General features: G+C 44.8%; 1 protein-coding gene across 1 annotated transcript in view; it reads left to right on the forward strand.

Moving 5' to 3' along the window:
* The window catches only part of INPP5D (inositol polyphosphate-5-phosphatase D), a 49760-nt gene that overhangs the window by 25726 nt on the left and 6693 nt on the right, over positions 1-17341 (forward strand). The window contains exons 4-22 of the mRNA XM_084212132.1: positions 1252-1423; positions 1825-1965; positions 4833-4920; positions 5628-5708; positions 5885-5956; positions 6252-6375; positions 7394-7500; positions 8019-8121; positions 9083-9279; positions 10040-10157; positions 10670-10766; positions 11823-11961; positions 12634-12742; positions 12898-12986; positions 13222-13303; positions 14455-14544; positions 14707-14820; positions 15947-16029; positions 17059-17146. Coding sequence (XP_084068258.1) covers positions 1252-1423; positions 1825-1965; positions 4833-4920; positions 5628-5708; positions 5885-5956; positions 6252-6375; positions 7394-7500; positions 8019-8121; positions 9083-9279; positions 10040-10157; positions 10670-10766; positions 11823-11961; positions 12634-12742; positions 12898-12986; positions 13222-13303; positions 14455-14544; positions 14707-14820; positions 15947-16029; positions 17059-17146 — 2094 coding nt within the window. The remainder of the gene's footprint in view (positions 1-1251; positions 1424-1824; positions 1966-4832; positions 4921-5627; positions 5709-5884; positions 5957-6251; positions 6376-7393; positions 7501-8018; positions 8122-9082; positions 9280-10039; positions 10158-10669; positions 10767-11822; positions 11962-12633; positions 12743-12897; positions 12987-13221; positions 13304-14454; positions 14545-14706; positions 14821-15946; positions 16030-17058; positions 17147-17341) is intronic.

The following is a 17341-nucleotide window of genomic DNA, read 5'->3' on the forward strand; positions in this document are numbered from 1 at the left end:
TGTAACCCTTTGATGGAATCCACTGTATATCTAACAGGAGCTAGAAGATTTTGGTATGCAATTTTCTGGAAGAAATATAACAATATTTTGCAAAGCTGCTCAGGAAAGATATTCCTGGCTTTTGGCCAGTTGTACTGAGTCTCCAGCTCCCAGGGCTGAGGAAGGAACTACAGCAAAAATAATACAGAGAGAGGCAAGCGGCAGGGAATGAAGTTCTATCCAAGACTAAGAGCCTTCAGATGAAGAGAGATAAGCACTGGGTCTAGGCTGCTCATGTACAGAATTTAGTTTTGTTAAGGCACTTGGTGCCATCATGGTGGAGCCATGTAGGGCTTACAGATGTCTGATCATCTTAGATGTGAAAGGTGGAAGATGAGCACCCTGCAGATCAACCACCCATGGCTCAGTGCTGTGGTGGCTCTGAATCACAGCAGCAGCCCAGAAGCAGTGGGTCAGTCCTGGGGGTCTTTTTGTAATGCAAATTCCACCATTAGGAAATAACCAAACAAAACCTCACAACTCAACCAGCTACTACAATACAACATGTGTAACAAATTGCTGTTGGAGCAATTGGTATGAAAAGAAAGGTAACCATGGTTGGGATCAGTGGAGATGAACCCACTCTTCTCTCAGAAGAGGGAAATATGATGAGCAGCAGGAAAATCCTTTTTTCTTCCAAGTCAATGTCCACAAGACAAGGCAGGATATTCAGCCCATATGCACTGGGTTATGGGGTCTATTTTCTCCATCTCTGTTTGCTTACTTTTGTCATTCACTTCTTTCTATTAGGAGTTTCTGGTGCTTCTTCCATCATGTCCCTCTATCCATTCTGCCTCAGTAGCAGATCCCCATGATAATGGGAATGACATGGGTGAGGTACAGCTATGTTCTCTAAGCATTATATTCAACTTAACAAATTAACCTTCACAGCTGCTGTGCAGATGGGAGAGTCAAAACTGTCTGGGGTTCACTGCAGGCAGAGGCAAACACAGAGGCATGTGCTGCCTGCATGTGAGGTTCAAGCCTGACACTTCATCCCACTGCTCTCACACCACTGCCATCCCTGGAAACACAGCTGGACCAGTGCTGAGCCCTGAGCTTCCCAGCTCTGACAGCCCTCCACAGACCTCAGAAGAGATGGCTTCTGCAAAGACTGCCCCTGCAGGGGGGGCTCTGCCCTGCCTGGGGCGAGGGACAAGGGATCCAATTTCTGTGCTGAAATGACTGTGCCTTTCCTTTCCTTTTTGCTAGACCTGGTACCCACACCTCCTGTCCTGCCCCCACGCAACATCCTCATGGCACTGCCGGGCAGTGAGACAAAGGAGGTCTCTTCTCTCCCCGAAAACTCACGGGTGGCAGACGTGAATAAACTGTCCCTTTCTGAGACACTACTCCAGCGACTGCAGTACCAGGACACAAGCAGGTAAGGAAGGGCAAGTGACAGGGCTGCTGAACCAGCCTTCAGCCCAGTTCTGTGCTTGCTGGGCCTCTGTGTTTGGAACAGCTGAGGATCTGTTTGATTCAACAAGACTGCTCCTCATTTATACTACCAAATAAAGAACAGAATCGGATCAACAGTGCATTGACTGCTGTTTACAGTCCAGCTGTTGTCTAGAAAAAATACATTTCTGAATTATTAAAATCACCCATACACTTTCTCCACTGAGGTATAGTTTTCTAATATAAAGGATGAGTAATATCTGAGAGAACTTGGCTTATTAGCCATGTGTCTAAACAGTGGGAATTTGAGAAAAATAAGAAATCTCTTTGATATTTGGGAGTGGAGAGAAGAGATGGCTTTTGACCTATCTGTTTACTTCACAGTGTCTCTGATGAGCATCTTAAACTCATCCAGGATTACCTGAGAGTTCACATCATCAGTGACTTTGAGATGGTGCAGACTGGCTCAAGCAATCTTCCTCAACTGAAGAAATTACTTACAGCTCTTTGCAAAGGACTCTTCAGGTAACTAGAAGCTGGTTTTCAGAGAGTAATGCAATAACACTGTAGTCTAACAAATGTTCCACATGCATGCATTCAGAACCCTCATTTCTGGCATAAGAAATTGCCTTGCCCTCAAAACCAGTATATTTAGATGTCATGACCTGTGACTCTGGTCCAAAGATATGAAATCTATATAGAATAGACAGCTCTGACAATCAAGTTTTCTTCTAGGTGGTTTCAGACAGCAGAGTGTTATATTTTATGCTTTGTTTAGAAAGAAACAAAACAAAAAATTGCACTAACCGATTAACTGCATAATTTGGTAATGCATAAATGACACCCACAGGATTGTCAGGCACAAGCCATTTATGGAAACAAGCACAAATTAGTGTATAACTAGATTTTAAACACTGATTTTCCTTCCCACTAATGCACTGTGAACTTGGAGTGATTCCACAGATGTTGGTGAAGGCCAGCTGAAATGAAAAAAGGAAAAAGCCTAGACTCTTGACTCTACAAATTTTACCTTTCCTGTTTGTAGACCTTCCATGTCACAAATAGAAAAACTCTGACAGGGTGCTAGAACATTGCAGAGTTCCCTCCTACTCTGGTGGAAGGATGTTATTTCCCCCTTGCTGATTGTAAGCAAAGGGACCAGCCCAAACTTGTGCAGAGCTCTTGGAGCCCTCTGTAGCAGGGGGCACGTATTTCCACACTTCTCTCCATGGCTTGCCATACCCTTCTCTCTGGTGTATGCAGAGGTGAGGCTGGTTGTGCTGCTGGCCTGATCCTGTTCTCCTAGAAGCCAGGTGCCCACAGACAAGCCCCTGTGAGGACAGAAGAGAGATTGTTCCAATAGCTGCCCTTCTGCGCCCTGCCTGAGCATTTTGCTTCTCTACATGCAAGGGAGGGGAGACCCAGGTGGCCAGCTAATAATAAACCTGAAGAGTGGAAGCTCAAATCGAATGAAATCACAAGTGAGAGTCTTGTGTTACTAAAATACCTCTGATGCTGCTGTTGTAATCATGTTTGGTTTCTCCCATTTCCAACTTCTTATTCTACTGAAGTTTATGTGGGTTTCACAACCCTATTCCTCATAAATGCACGTGGAGAAATGAAAGAAAGGAGATGCAGCAAGGCTATAATTCCCTCAACTGCCAGGACATCTTTAACATTTCTGGATTTTCTGTACGATTTCTGGTAACTGGACATTGCAAAGTGACATCCTAAAGCAGAGCTGGGTGTGTTCTGCTGCTGGTGCAAGCCTGAATGTAGGGACACGTCTTGGTTTGAAAAAAAGGTGTCTGCCAAGGAAGGCAAGAACCTCCCTTAGAGTGGAAAATATGATTCCCTTCCATCCAAATTATTTAACTTTGAAATTAAGGGGCTCTTGGGCAAAGATATGAGAAAAGGAATAACAGTTCTTTACTCAAATATATATGTGTGTACATATATATATATATATTCTTACACATTCTTTATATATATATATATAAATATATAAAACAAGACAAGCTAAGGACAACAACAGCAGCAACAACAAACAAACCAGAGACCCAGTCCCAGCCTTCTCTCATCTGCAGGCACTGAGTTGCTTCAAACAGCTGTTGCTGTGTTTTCAAGAGATGGCCTGCACATCACAGTAAATATCCTTTCACTCTTCTCAAACTAAACTTCTCCCAATGTTCCTGCAACTGCTTGCAGCCTCCTGGGGTCTGACTCCATGACTGCAGAAATCAACGGGACACTTGGATTTGGGGCCAGAACTGTTTGCAGTGACACTGGCCCTAGGTGATCCAGAGCTGAATAGTGGCATTGGAGGAATAAAATTACCAGAACCAGATTCGTACATGTGCCTTGTACTCCTGTGTGTCCCACAGCAAATCTTTTAGACTGAAATGTCAAACATGAATGTTTAATTTAGGCAATTAGTCATCCTTGGTTCAGCATCTAGAGAAATATCTTCAGGCAGGCCTGCTTTTGCTTTGGAACACTTTCCCTAACAAAGATGGAATAAAATCCAGTCCATTCAGACTTAGGAAAGTCAGGGAAATCATTAATATCCACCGTTGACTAGACACAGTGCAAGCATCCCAGTGCTGCTGACCACCATCACCTTCCTTTTGACCTGTGCTCCCTGGCTGCTCTTGCTGGGATAAGTCTTGTCATTATCAGCATGCAGCTTCTGTGCCAAATTCACACAGCAGAGTTTCAACAAATGAGCATCCTGTGGAATCTCATTGGGAAGTGCTGGAGGATTGTCACTGTTACCTGTAAATGGTTCTGCTCAGGAGATCAAGGACTGCCTCTTCCCTCTTCCACCCCCTTGCTGGGCCTGGCCCTTCTTTGTCATGTGAGATGAAATATCTGTGAATTAGTTTCCTCTTCATAGGGAGTCCCCAGCACTGTCCTCAGGAGCTGCACAGGTCCTGTACAGAACTGAGCTGCTCCCACAGCTGCAGCATTCAGTGGCACCAGACTGTGCTGGGCTCTGAGGCATTTGAGTGCACTTGGATGTATGAGCTGGCATAGTTGGGTTGATGCTGCTTGTACACCATATCTTCAGGTTTTGCCCAGACTGGGATACCTTTCTGGGGAGATTTAGGAAGTTAAAACCTCCAAAGCAAAACCCAAGGAGCAGCCAGTATGGCCATGTTCCAGCTTTGCAAGGCAAAGTCAGCTGTCTGACTCCCACTGCCCTCTTGATCATGTCACCAAGTAGCTGAGATTTGCTCCCATCACACATGCCACAGCTCAGGGGGCACTTGGCGAGGGCAGGCCCACTGTGGACATGTGCCTGTCATCTCGTCTGTGTGGCGTTGTCCCAGTGTGAACAGAGCCAGGGAGCCAGCCACAGCCTTAGTCCTGTGCTGTGTCTGTGTTCCCAGTGAGGCCTCGAGGACTCTCCCATCTCTGGAGTCCATCCAGAAGGTGTTTGAGCAGCAGCTGCATCCCGGTGCCCACCAGCGCTCCCAGGTAAGGGGGCTGGGAGGTGGGAAGAGCAGGACAGGTGTGTGGGTGGCTGTTAATGGGGGCAGGGATGGCTCTGGTGTACAGCCATGGCCAGTGGGGTGCAGCTGGGCACATGCCATTTGTATTTTCTTTAGCCTCATTCTGCTGCAGTGCAGAGGGCACACAGTGAGTTCTATCTCGCAGTATCATTTATCCCATAGCCCTCTCCACCTGCTCCCCCTTCCTGTCCTAGAGGAAAGTGCCACCAACTGCCTGAGGACTCCTACCTCCCTATCCTCCCTCAGAATGTGGACTGGCACTGCACACTTCTTTTTCCATAAACCTCACTCCAGGATGTTTCACTGCCTTCCTTTTCCCAAGCCCACATAAGTCCCATGACTTTCCTCTCCTTGACAGAAAAACAAAAGTCCAGGACTTCTGTATGCTGAGCCCCAGGCCTGGTCATGTGAGCTTGCCCCCAGCAGCAAGCTGACTCCCATGCATGGCCAGCTGCCTTGACCCTATGGAACATGTTTGCAGATTTGTCCTTCCAGCCTCCCACACTTCTGCATGTTCCATGGTCTTGTGGTGCCCGCTGTAGATCAGAGTGGCAAAGGTGCTGCTCCTTGGTGTGTGTGAGATGTTCCTGGGACTGCACTCTAGGCTGTGCTCTGTGAGCTTGGTAATCACCAATCTCCCTCTCTCTTTTTGTTCCTGTGCTGTGGTTTCAGATGCTTGGTGAAGCAAGTCCAGTCAATATTGTACTGAAACTCAATCAGCTGATTTCTTTGCTGTCTTCTATTGAAGAAAAGGTAGAGTTTTCAAGCTATTTTAAATCATCTTCTAGTTCTCCTTTGCTTCTAGTGTGTTTCTTGTTCATCAACAGTGCAGTGCTCTGCCATAGTAAGATTTCTTTGTTCTGATTTTATGACTCTCAGTGTAGTGCAGAATCACCAAATGCAATAAATTACACATAATTATTTTACAGGTGAAAACACTGTTGATTGAAGGTCCTGATTCAACACACCGGCGCTCCCTTATCCCCCCTGTCACTTTTGAGGTAAATTTACTCCTTCAATGATGCTGATCATAAGGTGGAAGGACAGTAATGCAGATTTATGTCAGTATTTCAGCTCCTGGGAAGTCTGCTGTGCTGCCACAAAGATAACAGCTATTTCTGGGTGTTGTTTGGCACCATGAAAATGCCTAAGAGATTGGTGTTTGGCACCATGAAAATGTCTGGTGAGATTGGCATAATGATATGTGTCCAGGAATCGAGGGAAGTGCTGCATTTGTAATACATGTGACTGAAGTGTAGAAGGTCCCTCATGGAAAACCTCTCTGTATTCCACTAGGTAAAAACTGACTCCCTAGGAATTTTCTCAAAGATGCAACTCAAAGTGGACGTTGAAATGGGAAAACTGATTATCAAGAGATCTAAGGATGGTCCAGAAGACAAGTTTTATACCCACAAGAAAAGTAAGATGTCATCTTAATGTCACAAATGCTGAACAAATGCTCTGGGAATTCTGCTAGGTCCTGGGTGATGCATGAGCACCAGTCAGCCAGACACAGATATCTCTGTACTGGGATTACCAGCTTTCACAGATTGTTTTAGACCCAGTCTCCAGGTGTAAATGAAGACATTGGAATCAGCACTGCAAGGGAGCAGGTTTTGGTAGAAGATTCCCCAAAGAGCTGGTTGCAATAGAACCATTTTTGTTCTGAAAAACAATGCCACTTGAAAAAAAAAAAAAAAAACATTCTGCAGGAACATGCTGACTTCAGTGATGATTTTTGATGGTAAAAAGCCAGACATTCAGTTTCAGTAACATTCTTCAGTGACTTTCCCTTGATTTTTTTGTACATAGATTGGTATCTCTCATCACAAGCAATGCCAGTTTGGTCTGTGATTGCCTGATTCAAACAACTTCCTTTTTTTCTGTTTTCTTTCTGAACAGGCAGCTCACTGAAGTTGAGACAAAGAGATTTGTGAGAGAGTAGATTATACCCTTGGGCTCTTTCCTGCTAGAAAATCAACCTGTTGCTGGCAGTAATTGAAACGATGAGCTTTCATGCATGGCTTTCTCCACCTGGTGTTCATAATAATTAGCTGCTATTTTAGATGGGAGGAATCACCTTTACCACCAAATGAGGTCTTACATCCTCTTTCACAGATGGGGAAGGAACACATGTAGGCTGGCTCAGGATACAGGGGGATTGCCTGCACAAAGTTAAGGCTTTATTTCACACTGCCAGGCTTGGGATGGAAAAGAGCTCCAAGCAGAAGAGTTTTGAGGGTCCTCTTCACTTGGAGTCCAAACCTGTTCCTATTGGGAACAGGATTAAGCAACTTTGAAATGCAGGTCTGCAAGGCAAACTGCACAGACAGAAAAGACCGTGGAAATCCCAATCCTCTGAGCAGAGTTCTTTCTGTTCATTTTGGTGGGACCCTTATTTCAGTGACTGCAACTCGTGACACCCAGCCTGTGTTCAGTCTTGCAGCTCATCAAGTCCCAGAAGGTTCCAAACAAGCTGGTTATTGTTGTGGAAACAGAAAAAGAAAAAACACAGCGGAAGGAATATATTTTTTCTGATTCCAAGGTATGTACATGGTGTTTGTTTCCTGCCGGCCTGGAGCAGGTACTTGGGTGGGAGTGGAACATGGGGCATTCCTTGGTAGAAAGTGGAACTGTTGAAGGCCAGTAGTTGCCTTTGTAAAAAATAAATTTCTCCTTTGTTCTGGAAACATCCAGAAAATGAGCAAGTATACTGTCTAAAGGGAGATACTAGACACCTAAATGCTGTCACTCAGGCAGGAGGACAGAGCAAGCACTGGGGAGAAGCAAGACGTCAAGATGGCCACTATGAAAAGGTTCTTATAGACAATGAGGGAGGTAAAGATTTTTTCCTAACCAGCTCAGCATTTGTTAAAGCAGTGCACAAGCTAAATGCTTAAAAAAGCTCCACAGGAAAGGCAGCCTCTTGGAAGGTTTCAGGATAGTGCAGAGCTAATCTGCCCTTCAAGTGTGCTGGGCATTTCCTGGTTCATTAGGTTTTTCAAGAGGTCATGTCAGAGGAGTTAAGTATCTCATTAATTTTCTCTGCTCTTCCCTGTCTAGAAGAGAGAAGGGTTCTGCCAGCTTTTGCAGCAGATGAAGAATAAACACTCGGAGCAACCAGAGCCTGATATGATCACCATCTTCATTGGCACCTGGAATATGGGTATGGGCTCCCTTCTGCCATGGGTACTCCTTCAGACACTGCCTAAATGTGTGCTCAGCTGGCATGATGAGCTCCAGACTCTCTCTGTTGGGTTCTGAAGGATTGCTGAAGTGACAGGGAAGTGTGGCTGGTGCAGCAGTGCACATCATTGTCCACCTTGCAGAAAGGACAGGAGCAATTGGGAGTGGGGCTGTAGCTGAGCCTCATCCCCAGTGGGCACAGCTGTGAGCAGCAGGTGAGCAGCACTGACAGCAATGAGCCAGGGAGTGCCCAGGTGCACTGACCAACCACCAGAGGGAACAGAGGGCACGCAGGTGCAGTGCATCAACATAGAGGTATAAAAGGTTGGGCTAAAGAACAAGGAGGGCAGATGCTTGCAGCCTTCTGAGGTGATGTGATTGTGTAAGGGTTGAAGATTTCTGAAATTGTATGGTGATGCTCTGTGTATCGTGGCTGTCTCAACTGCCACATATGCTGTGACCTATGCTGCGACAAAACCACCCATCAGCTGCTGTCATTTGACTAGGGACAGTTCATGTCCAGCCTGGGAAGACAGCTCAGTGTCTGTGGTACTTAGAGAAGGGGACAAGGTGTGGTTGGAATGTAGGGTTTTTTTCTCCCTTTTGGGACAGAAGCCTGGTTCAACTGCTGTGAGTTGAGCATCTGTGTTTGACCTTCCCTAAGGAAAAAGGTCAAGGCAGTGCTAGGCCAGCTCTCTGCCTTAACTCCTGGCTAGCCTTGGCCTTGGAAAACTGATCAACAAGAGGAAGGTGGTGAAAGCAGAATCACTTCTTTCTCAGTGACTCAGGCAGGGGTAACATCATTGTCATAGTGTGCCCTGGCTGATACAAAAGTGATATGAGATATGAAGCCCATCATTTCTGTCCCTGTGTGTTATCTTCATCGTGGTTTTGACAGGACATGCTCTGACTTCCTTTGGTGTTTGATATGTTAAAAAAAGGTGCAGCCCCAGCCCCAAAGAAGATCACCTCCTGGTTCCTCTCCAAGGGGCAGGGGAGGACCCGTGATGACACTGCTGACTACATCCCTCATGACATCTATGTGATTGGCACCCAGGAGGATCCCCAGGGGGAGAAGGAATGGCTGGAGACCCTAAGGCAGTCTCTACAGGAAATCACCAGTATCAGCTTCAAAGTGGTGAGCGGTTATTTCAGCTATTGCATGGAACACAGGAGATGAGGGTGTACATGTTGTACAAATAAAAGAGATGAGAATAAGTGGGATTTTGCCTGTACCTCCTCCCTTTCTCTCCCTTTATTTTCATTGCATTTGGGTGAAGGAGAATGAGCTAAATATGTCTGTGAGCTCCACCAGATGCCCCCCTGGAGCTGGCTAGATGGACTTGTTGCTATGGACAGTGACCTCCCTCTGGCCAAAGCAGGGACTCTGCCAGCCTAGGAGCAAAGGGAGATGTTGAGCACTCAAGTCAAGTGCGGGTGTTATTTTGACTTTCAAAAAGGAGGAGACTGTTAAACTTTCTGAGCCAGTTGTAGCTTAATCTCATCCTAGGCTATTGCACTTTCAAAGTAGGATGTAACAGTACAGGCTGAGAAGAGAAACTTTTTCATAAGAGAAACTTGAACCTTATTAAGACCAGCTTTGGACATTCCTGGGTTTCAGTGATGTCAAGAAACAAATCTAAGCATATCTGGAAAGCTAACTCTCACTGTGATTGGGAAAGTATTTTGTGCAAGCAAGATAATCCAAAGATTAACTAGAAAAAAATACTAGAAAATAGCAAGGTTCCAGCATTGATTAAAATGACTGAAAACATATCCTGAGCACAGCAAGAAAATTTCTGTAGACGTGCTATTGAAGGAGTCAGGAAGGCTGCAGCCACAGTGCAGCTTGGCAAGTATTTGCAGAAATACAAGCTCTACCCTTCCCATTCCTGCAGATAGCCATCCATACCCTCTGGAACATCAGGATCGTTGTCCTGGCCAAGCCAGAGCATGAGAACCGCATCAGCCACATCTGCACAGCCAATGTGAAGACAGGCATCGCAAACACGCTGGGTGAGGCACGGGCAGGGCCTGCCCAGGCAGCTGCCATCTGCTCAGCCCACAGGGAACAGCTCTTCTGCTACAACACTCCTGGGCCAACATTTATGTGACACTCCTAAAGTTATATCCCACTAGCACTGGTTATATTTCACCCTATAAGAGAGGAAATCTATTTGTGTATACTAATGTATGTGTCTATACTAGGTGTACACACACACACACACGCACATATATATATTTACATTCCCAGCAAACATTTTTTGACTGGCTATTGGATTGCTCTTTCTTGGGTTTCACAAGGAAGTTGAACTTCTCTCCCTTCAACTAATTTTTTAGCACCCTTAAAAATTTGTTCCCACAATCTGTGCTGTATGCACTATTTTTTTCTGTGTTGATTTGTTGATTGAATTTCTCTTCTTCATCTTCCACTTTACTTCACATGTGCTAGGTGCTTTATTATCTTTGCTAGACTCAGCCTGGAGGTGGATTAATTTTTTTGTCATTTTTGGCCTCCCTTTTGCCAGGTAATAAAGGAGCAGTGGGCGTGTCATTCATGTTTAATGGAACCTCCTTTGGGTTTGTTAACAGCCATTTGACTTCAGGAAGTGAAAAAAAACACAGGTAAGATACATCCTCCCCTCTTGAAAATGGCTGTTGAGCCAGGGTGAAATTCTCTGGGCCATGTTTGGAAGGAGGGCCCACCAGACAGGCACAAACATGTTTTCCTGACCATAAAAAAATTGTTCAATGTCTCCTGGGAGGGCATTTAAACAAGGGACTTCTGCTATGTGATCACAGTACACGGGTACAGGAGAGATGGATGGAAAAATTATTTCAGAGCCAAGTGTAAAAGCCTCACACAACACATTCATGACGTGTCATGAAAACCCACCGCATGAGGAAAACGCTTCCATGATCTACAGTGTTTTGGAGAAATGTGGGAAGGCTTTTCCCATCCCAAAATAATGTGCTGAAGGGCACTGTTTTCCTTCTCACTGTAGGCAGTCCTGTGAGCCCTAGGACACAGCTGAGAAAGATCCCTCAGGAATACCAGGAGGGAGGTGTAGAACAGGAATATCCCCACGGTGACTAATTCTCTATACCCAGCTGCGAAATAAGTGTTTGTGGATTAGGCAGGTTCTTGTCAGCACAGGACTGGAAGGCAAAGATCCTGACACCACTGGGAAATCAGTGTCCACACTGGGAGGAGCTGGAGCAGTTGGAAGGAGTGGTTTTGAAAGTGAAGAGGACTTGAAATGAAGAGTTTGGCCTTGTCATCCCTTCCCAGTCCAGGAAACAGATGGTGCGGGATTTCTGCACAGGGTCTTTGCTACTGATGAAGTTAACTTCTATTGAAGGGTTTCTCAGGGCCTGGAAGAGCTGCCAAAATCTAGTTATGTGTTTGATGCTGAAATCTGAAGGAAATAATCTAATGCTGGGTTTCTAGGACATATAGCTCAGAAAAGCACAGCCCCAGAAGGCAGCAGAAGTGGCTTCAGGAGCACATTCTCTGGGCCTGTCTGCTGGCGTGGCAAGTTCTCAGTTTCTGATCTGCTCCTCAATAGCTCTGAGTTGGAGCAGCTCCCTCCTGGTAAAGCTGCAGCCTCTGCCATCCCAGGCATTTGGAAATTACACAGCAATTTAGGATGTCAGGCAGATGTTTTCTTGTCTTAACAGACGCAACCAGAACTACACGAACATCCTGCGCTTCCTGACACTGGGAGATAAGAAACTGAGTCCATTTAACATCACTCATCGCTTTACTCATCTCTTCTGGCTGGGAGACTTGAACTACCGTGTGGAACAGCCCCCGACGGTGCGGGACGCTGCAGGAAGCCCTGCAGGGACAGCACACTCTCTTGCTATAGGAGTGCTCTCTTCTTCCAATCTAGGGCAACATGACAAAAAGAGGGGAGACAGAAGGGATCCCTAGGGCATGAGTGTGGCCCCAGTTGAAGGAGAGTAAGGAAATCCCTTTTGCCCTCTCTAAGGGTTAATGGACCCAGGAATGCCATCTGGCACACTTCGCTGCTTCAGGCAGCCTTGGTTCCCCAAACCTCCCGACTTTCCTTCCCACTGTGAACAAGCATCTGTCCCTGAATGGCTCAATCCAGAGATTGCCTTTCTGCTCTGGTTAGTGAGCTTGGAATAGCTGAAAGAGGCCTTCAGGATCAGGCAAGCCCTCATAAATACTGGATAGGTTTCAGTATGTGGGAGAAAACACTAAGCTTGGTGTTGATGTGCATATGGTTGTGAGTGTGTGCCCTCTTGTGTAGGGGGTGTGTGGGCATTTCAATACCTGCTTTGATAGACAAATGTTCAGCCACACAAAAAAGGCTGGGGCTTTTCAGTGACGGGAAGGACAGGGAAGTGCCAGGGGCTTACAGCTCTGTCAAACAGTTCAGGAGCTCTCACCAGTTAACCTGTGAAGGGAGTATGTATAAGAGGTTTTGCATCATCTGCAGCTCTGCTGTTTCCCTGTTGGCAGGAAGCAGAGAATATTATCCAGAAGATCAGGCAGCAGCAGTATCCGGAGCTGCTGGCTTTCGACCAGCTTCTCCTTGAGAGAAGAGACCAAAAGGTGTTCCTGCAGTTCGGTGAGATCCTGTACTGGCTGGCAGTTTCCTATGCTACATCCACCAGCTTTCTCTGCCAGCCTCAGCATGGGGCAGGGTGCACAGGGCAATGGCTCTCTTGCCCAGGTGAGGGTTCCCAATGGCCAAGCTGTAACCAAGCTCTTTTCCTGTTTTAGAGGAAGAGGAGATTACTTTTGCTCCAACCTACCGCTTTGAGAGAGGCACCCGGGAGAAGTATGTTTACACCAAGCAAAAAGCCACAGGGGTAAGTTAAAACTGATTTCCCTTCAGAGTTATGTTGCTTAGCTGCAACAGTAACTCCTGCAGAAGAAAGTGACCTAAACCAATCTCTGTGTTTTCTGCCCTTGTGTTTTGAAAGGAGTCAATATAAACAAAAAGTCTTGACACAAATATATGGTGCTTGGGTGAATGATTTTCCTGTTCTTTTGTAAACTGGCCCTTTCCATTCTCCTTGACATTACTTCTCCTTTGGTTTGCAGATGAAGTACAACTTGCCATCCTGGTGTGATCGAGTGCTCTGGAAATCCTACCCCATGGTGCACGTTGTGTGTCAGTCCTATGGTGGGTGGAGAACAGATTGTCGATAGCAAGGCAACCAGTCTGAAACGGAAATGATTCAGAACAGAGTCTGTAGGATCTCCCTGCACTGCCAGGCACTCAGCATAGAGGGACCTGATGTTAAACGAGGCAGAGTGTAGCCAAAATCCCCCTGCCTGTAACCTTACAGGCTGGGAATTCATTCTGTTATTCTTTTATATGCAGAACACCACCTGGACAGTTGCAGCTGTCCAACTTTAGACCTCGCTGTAGGATCATTTTACATCAGTAATTTCTTGGCAGCAACCACCACTTTTCCTGTGCAGTCACTACCAGGAACTCCTGACAGTGAGTGCCAGCAGGACAGACCCTGTGTGCACAGTCCAGTCTGCAGAGACTGGAGCTGCAAACACATCTCTTGTATCAAATCATATTCCAGAAGAACGGTGTGGTACCAAGAGCCTGTTCCCTTTCCTGCTGAGAAGCATCACTAAAGTGCAGTTCAGGAAAGAGAAAAAGCCCACAAAACCTGTTAATAAAAGACTCAAATTCTAGTTCCTGAAATGTCATCAACTATATGTAGGACTGAGCATCTGAGTATGCTGTTTATGGTTTCCTATGCATAGACTGGGAGCAGGGCTGTGAAAGTCTCTCAGGGATAAAGCAGGCTGATCTGATCACAAAGCCCATGATGCTGAGGTGTGGGGTTGAACTGGCCTCTCTGGAATGACTGGGTTTGCTGGAACTCTGTGTGTGTTTAGATCCAATCAGGCCTTGGTCACCCACTGTTAACTTTGGGCCAGAAGTTGCTTTGTAGCACTGAAGCAGCACCAGTGTATTCTTGGGTGATTTCCTGCTATATTAGAGCTATACTTAGCTGTGCATGTCAGAGGTAACCAGGAAGCCTGTAAGGGCTTTTTGTACTGGAGGAATCTAACGCTGACAATCATCTACAAAACAGTACAGTAAAATGGTGTCCCTTAACCAAATCTTCCTGTATTCTGACAGAAAAGTTGCATTCATGTGTACTGACAGGAATTTATGTAGAGAAAAACACTTTTGACTAGACACAGTTACCAGAGAGATGTTAAGTTTTCTAGAAAATTACTGAAATATTTCTTTGGCAGTGATTTCCCTGGAGCAGGGCAGTAACTGTCTTCCCTTTCTCCTGGCAGGCTGCACCACTGATATCATGACAAGTGACCACAGTCCTGTGTTTGCCACCTTTGAAGTGGGAGTCACCTCACAGTTTGTTTCCAAGAACGGTCAGTCAGGTTGGGTGCATGTGTGCCATCTTCACCTTGGATACAGAATGCATTACTTCGTATATGCTGAGAGAAAAAGCTGATTCTTTAAGAGTCCACTCAAAAATGCCCTCTCTTTATCTCCTACTGAAAGTGACATTATTTTCCCTTCCTCTTTCCTAGACTCCAAGTACACAGATTCCCAAGGGGAGATAGAGTTCCTGCACTGCTATGCTACTCTGAAGACCAAGTCCCAGACCAAGTTCTACATTGAGTTTCATTCTACCTGCTTAGAAAGTATGGATTTGCCCATCTTTATTGTTTCTGTCAAAGTTTTCTGCATGTTTGGATTAGTTCTCCTTCTTCTTTCTTTGATCTAAAAAACTAGCTATGTGGATCATTCATTCCAATGCAAAAAAAAAGGGATGTCCTAAAGATCTGCTGTAGTTTGCAAGACATTCTATACTATCAGCAATACACTCCAAACCCCACAGCCAAGGTAGCTGTAATCCATGCTTAGACATGTAGCCTTCCAACAGTTTTTCCACCTTGTTTGTCAGTCTGATAATTCCTTTCTTGATGGGAAACATCTATATCTTGCTTATCACACCGAAAATGCCTACGTAGTAAAGATATGATTGATTAAATTTCTAATTGTGCCTCCTACAAATGATCAGGTGATTTCAAAATGAAGCATCTGCATTATCCTAGCAAAAATAATTTTAAATAATTGTATTTACCTGGTTTAACAAAAAATAAGTCAGAGGATCAGCTGAAAGGGAAATGAATGCTAGTGATGTGACTTTGTAAGTGGGACTGTGTACCCCGCAGCACCACAGATTTCACTGCCTGTGCCCATGCTGTGGGGCTGAGTCTCAGCTGTTTATGTAACACAAGCCTACAAGCCCTTGCTGTGGGTTTTTTAAAGCAATCTCCCATCACAGAGCTGCTCTTGTAAGTGGGACAGCAAGCCTTTGGTGGATGCTTCATCACATTATCGCATGTCAGAGCGCTGTGTCAAAGACAGTTCCATAAAAGATTATTTTTTGGCTGTATCAAAATTTGCATAAATTTCTATGGAAACAGTGTATTACGAATCTTAAATTAGAATTTCAAAAGTATGCTATCTTGAGTGGCGTAGGAAGAGCTGTCATGTTCTTATCCTCCAGTCCATGTATGCACTGATCTCCTCAGTGCCAAGTTTAACTTCAAAATGAAACCATTTAACAATGCTCTAGCAAAACCATTTGCAAATTTACTGTGTAAAAATTCATCCAAAGCTCAGACTTTAAGCTTCTTAATACTTTTAAAATTTAAAAAGTAGGAAAATAATGGTAGGCTTTTTGGAGACATAGTGAAGAGGATTTGTAGCCCAGTTCTTGCTGTCTCTCTCCTGGTAAACTCCTTTCTTGTCCCTTTGCAGGCTTTGTAAAGAGCCAGGAAGGAGAAAATGAGGATGGAAATGAAGGGGAGCTTGTGGTAAAGTTCGTCGAGGCACTTCCAAAGGTAAACTGGGACAATACCTCCATATTTGTATGGAAGAGAAGCTTCCACTTTCATCCCATAAGCAACCTTAGCTCTCTTCCTTTCATAAATACTACTTTTAGGAACATTGTTGTGGTCTTGTTTATACTTAAAGGGACTGTAAGAATGCAGGATGGGCTTAGGCTAAACAGAGTATGTTGTAAGCAGGAAAGTACACTGACATGAAAGTCCTTACATGTCTATGAAGAATTTTACTGATGTGATTATGCCATTCAGGACCAAGACTTTTTTTCTCACCTTTTAAGAGAACATATTGCTGGTTTGAGCAGGACCATTTTTTTTTAAGTTTTAAATGGAAAATAAAACATCTTAAAGAGTAACTCTGCCCTGGAGTTTCTTTGCCTGGTCAGATAAAACTTGGAATATTTTAGAAAAGTTGATTTAGTTTTTTTATTTTTTACCTGTGTTAAACAGAACATCAGTGTCCAGAAGTTGTATTCTGAGTGTCAGTGTCAGACACAAGTCCTGTCCTTGAGATTAGAGTTGTTCTTAATTTTTTGGCATGGTGGGAGTTGAAAGAACTGGAAGTTGAAAGCTCCTGGATTTGGAGCAAATGTGCATGTCAATACCCTTCTAAATAGTCCAGAAGTGCTGACTTTGGAAAGAGTGCTTTACACTGAGAAACTGGGAAAAGGCTCTACAATAAGTAATTGCAATAACAGCCAGGCAGATTTTTGGGAACAGACTGTAATCACGGTCCAGATGCCTTCCTCCTCAGGCATGGACTTTTCAGTCCTGGACTACAGGAGAAAACTGCAGCTCATCCCATGAGTGTCAGATTTGCAGCATTCCATTTATTGTGCTGGGACTCAAAGAGTGCAGCCTTCTACCACAGATATCCAGATATTATCAGAGGCTGATCCTGGAGGTGACATGATAAACCCTGCTGGATAAAACCATGAGGGTTTCTCATTTGGGACTGAGTCCCAGGGAGAAGTGTGCTCCTGTCAACCATGGGTTGCATTGACCCACCTTAACTTGTCTTTGCAGCTGACTCCAATTATTTCAGACCCAGAATATCTACTGGATCAACATATCCTGATCAGCATTAAGTCGTCAGACAGTGATGAATCTTATGGTAAGTGTTTAGCTCTAAAGTTCTGGATGAGTCAAAATCTACTTAGATTCTTCCAAACTACTGAAAGAGTGGGAGAGACTAGAAGTAACTCCTATAGACTGAACATCTATGATTTAGAACTCAACATACACAGAAATATACATTCACTGTGGGCAATATTTTGTGAAGTAATTATGATTAAAGGAATATGAACTC

The sequence above is a fragment of the Fringilla coelebs genome, assembly GCF_963513975.1.
Source record: "Fringilla coelebs genome assembly, chromosome: 10".
Lineage (NCBI taxonomy): Eukaryota > Metazoa > Chordata > Aves > Passeriformes > Fringillidae > Fringilla > Fringilla coelebs.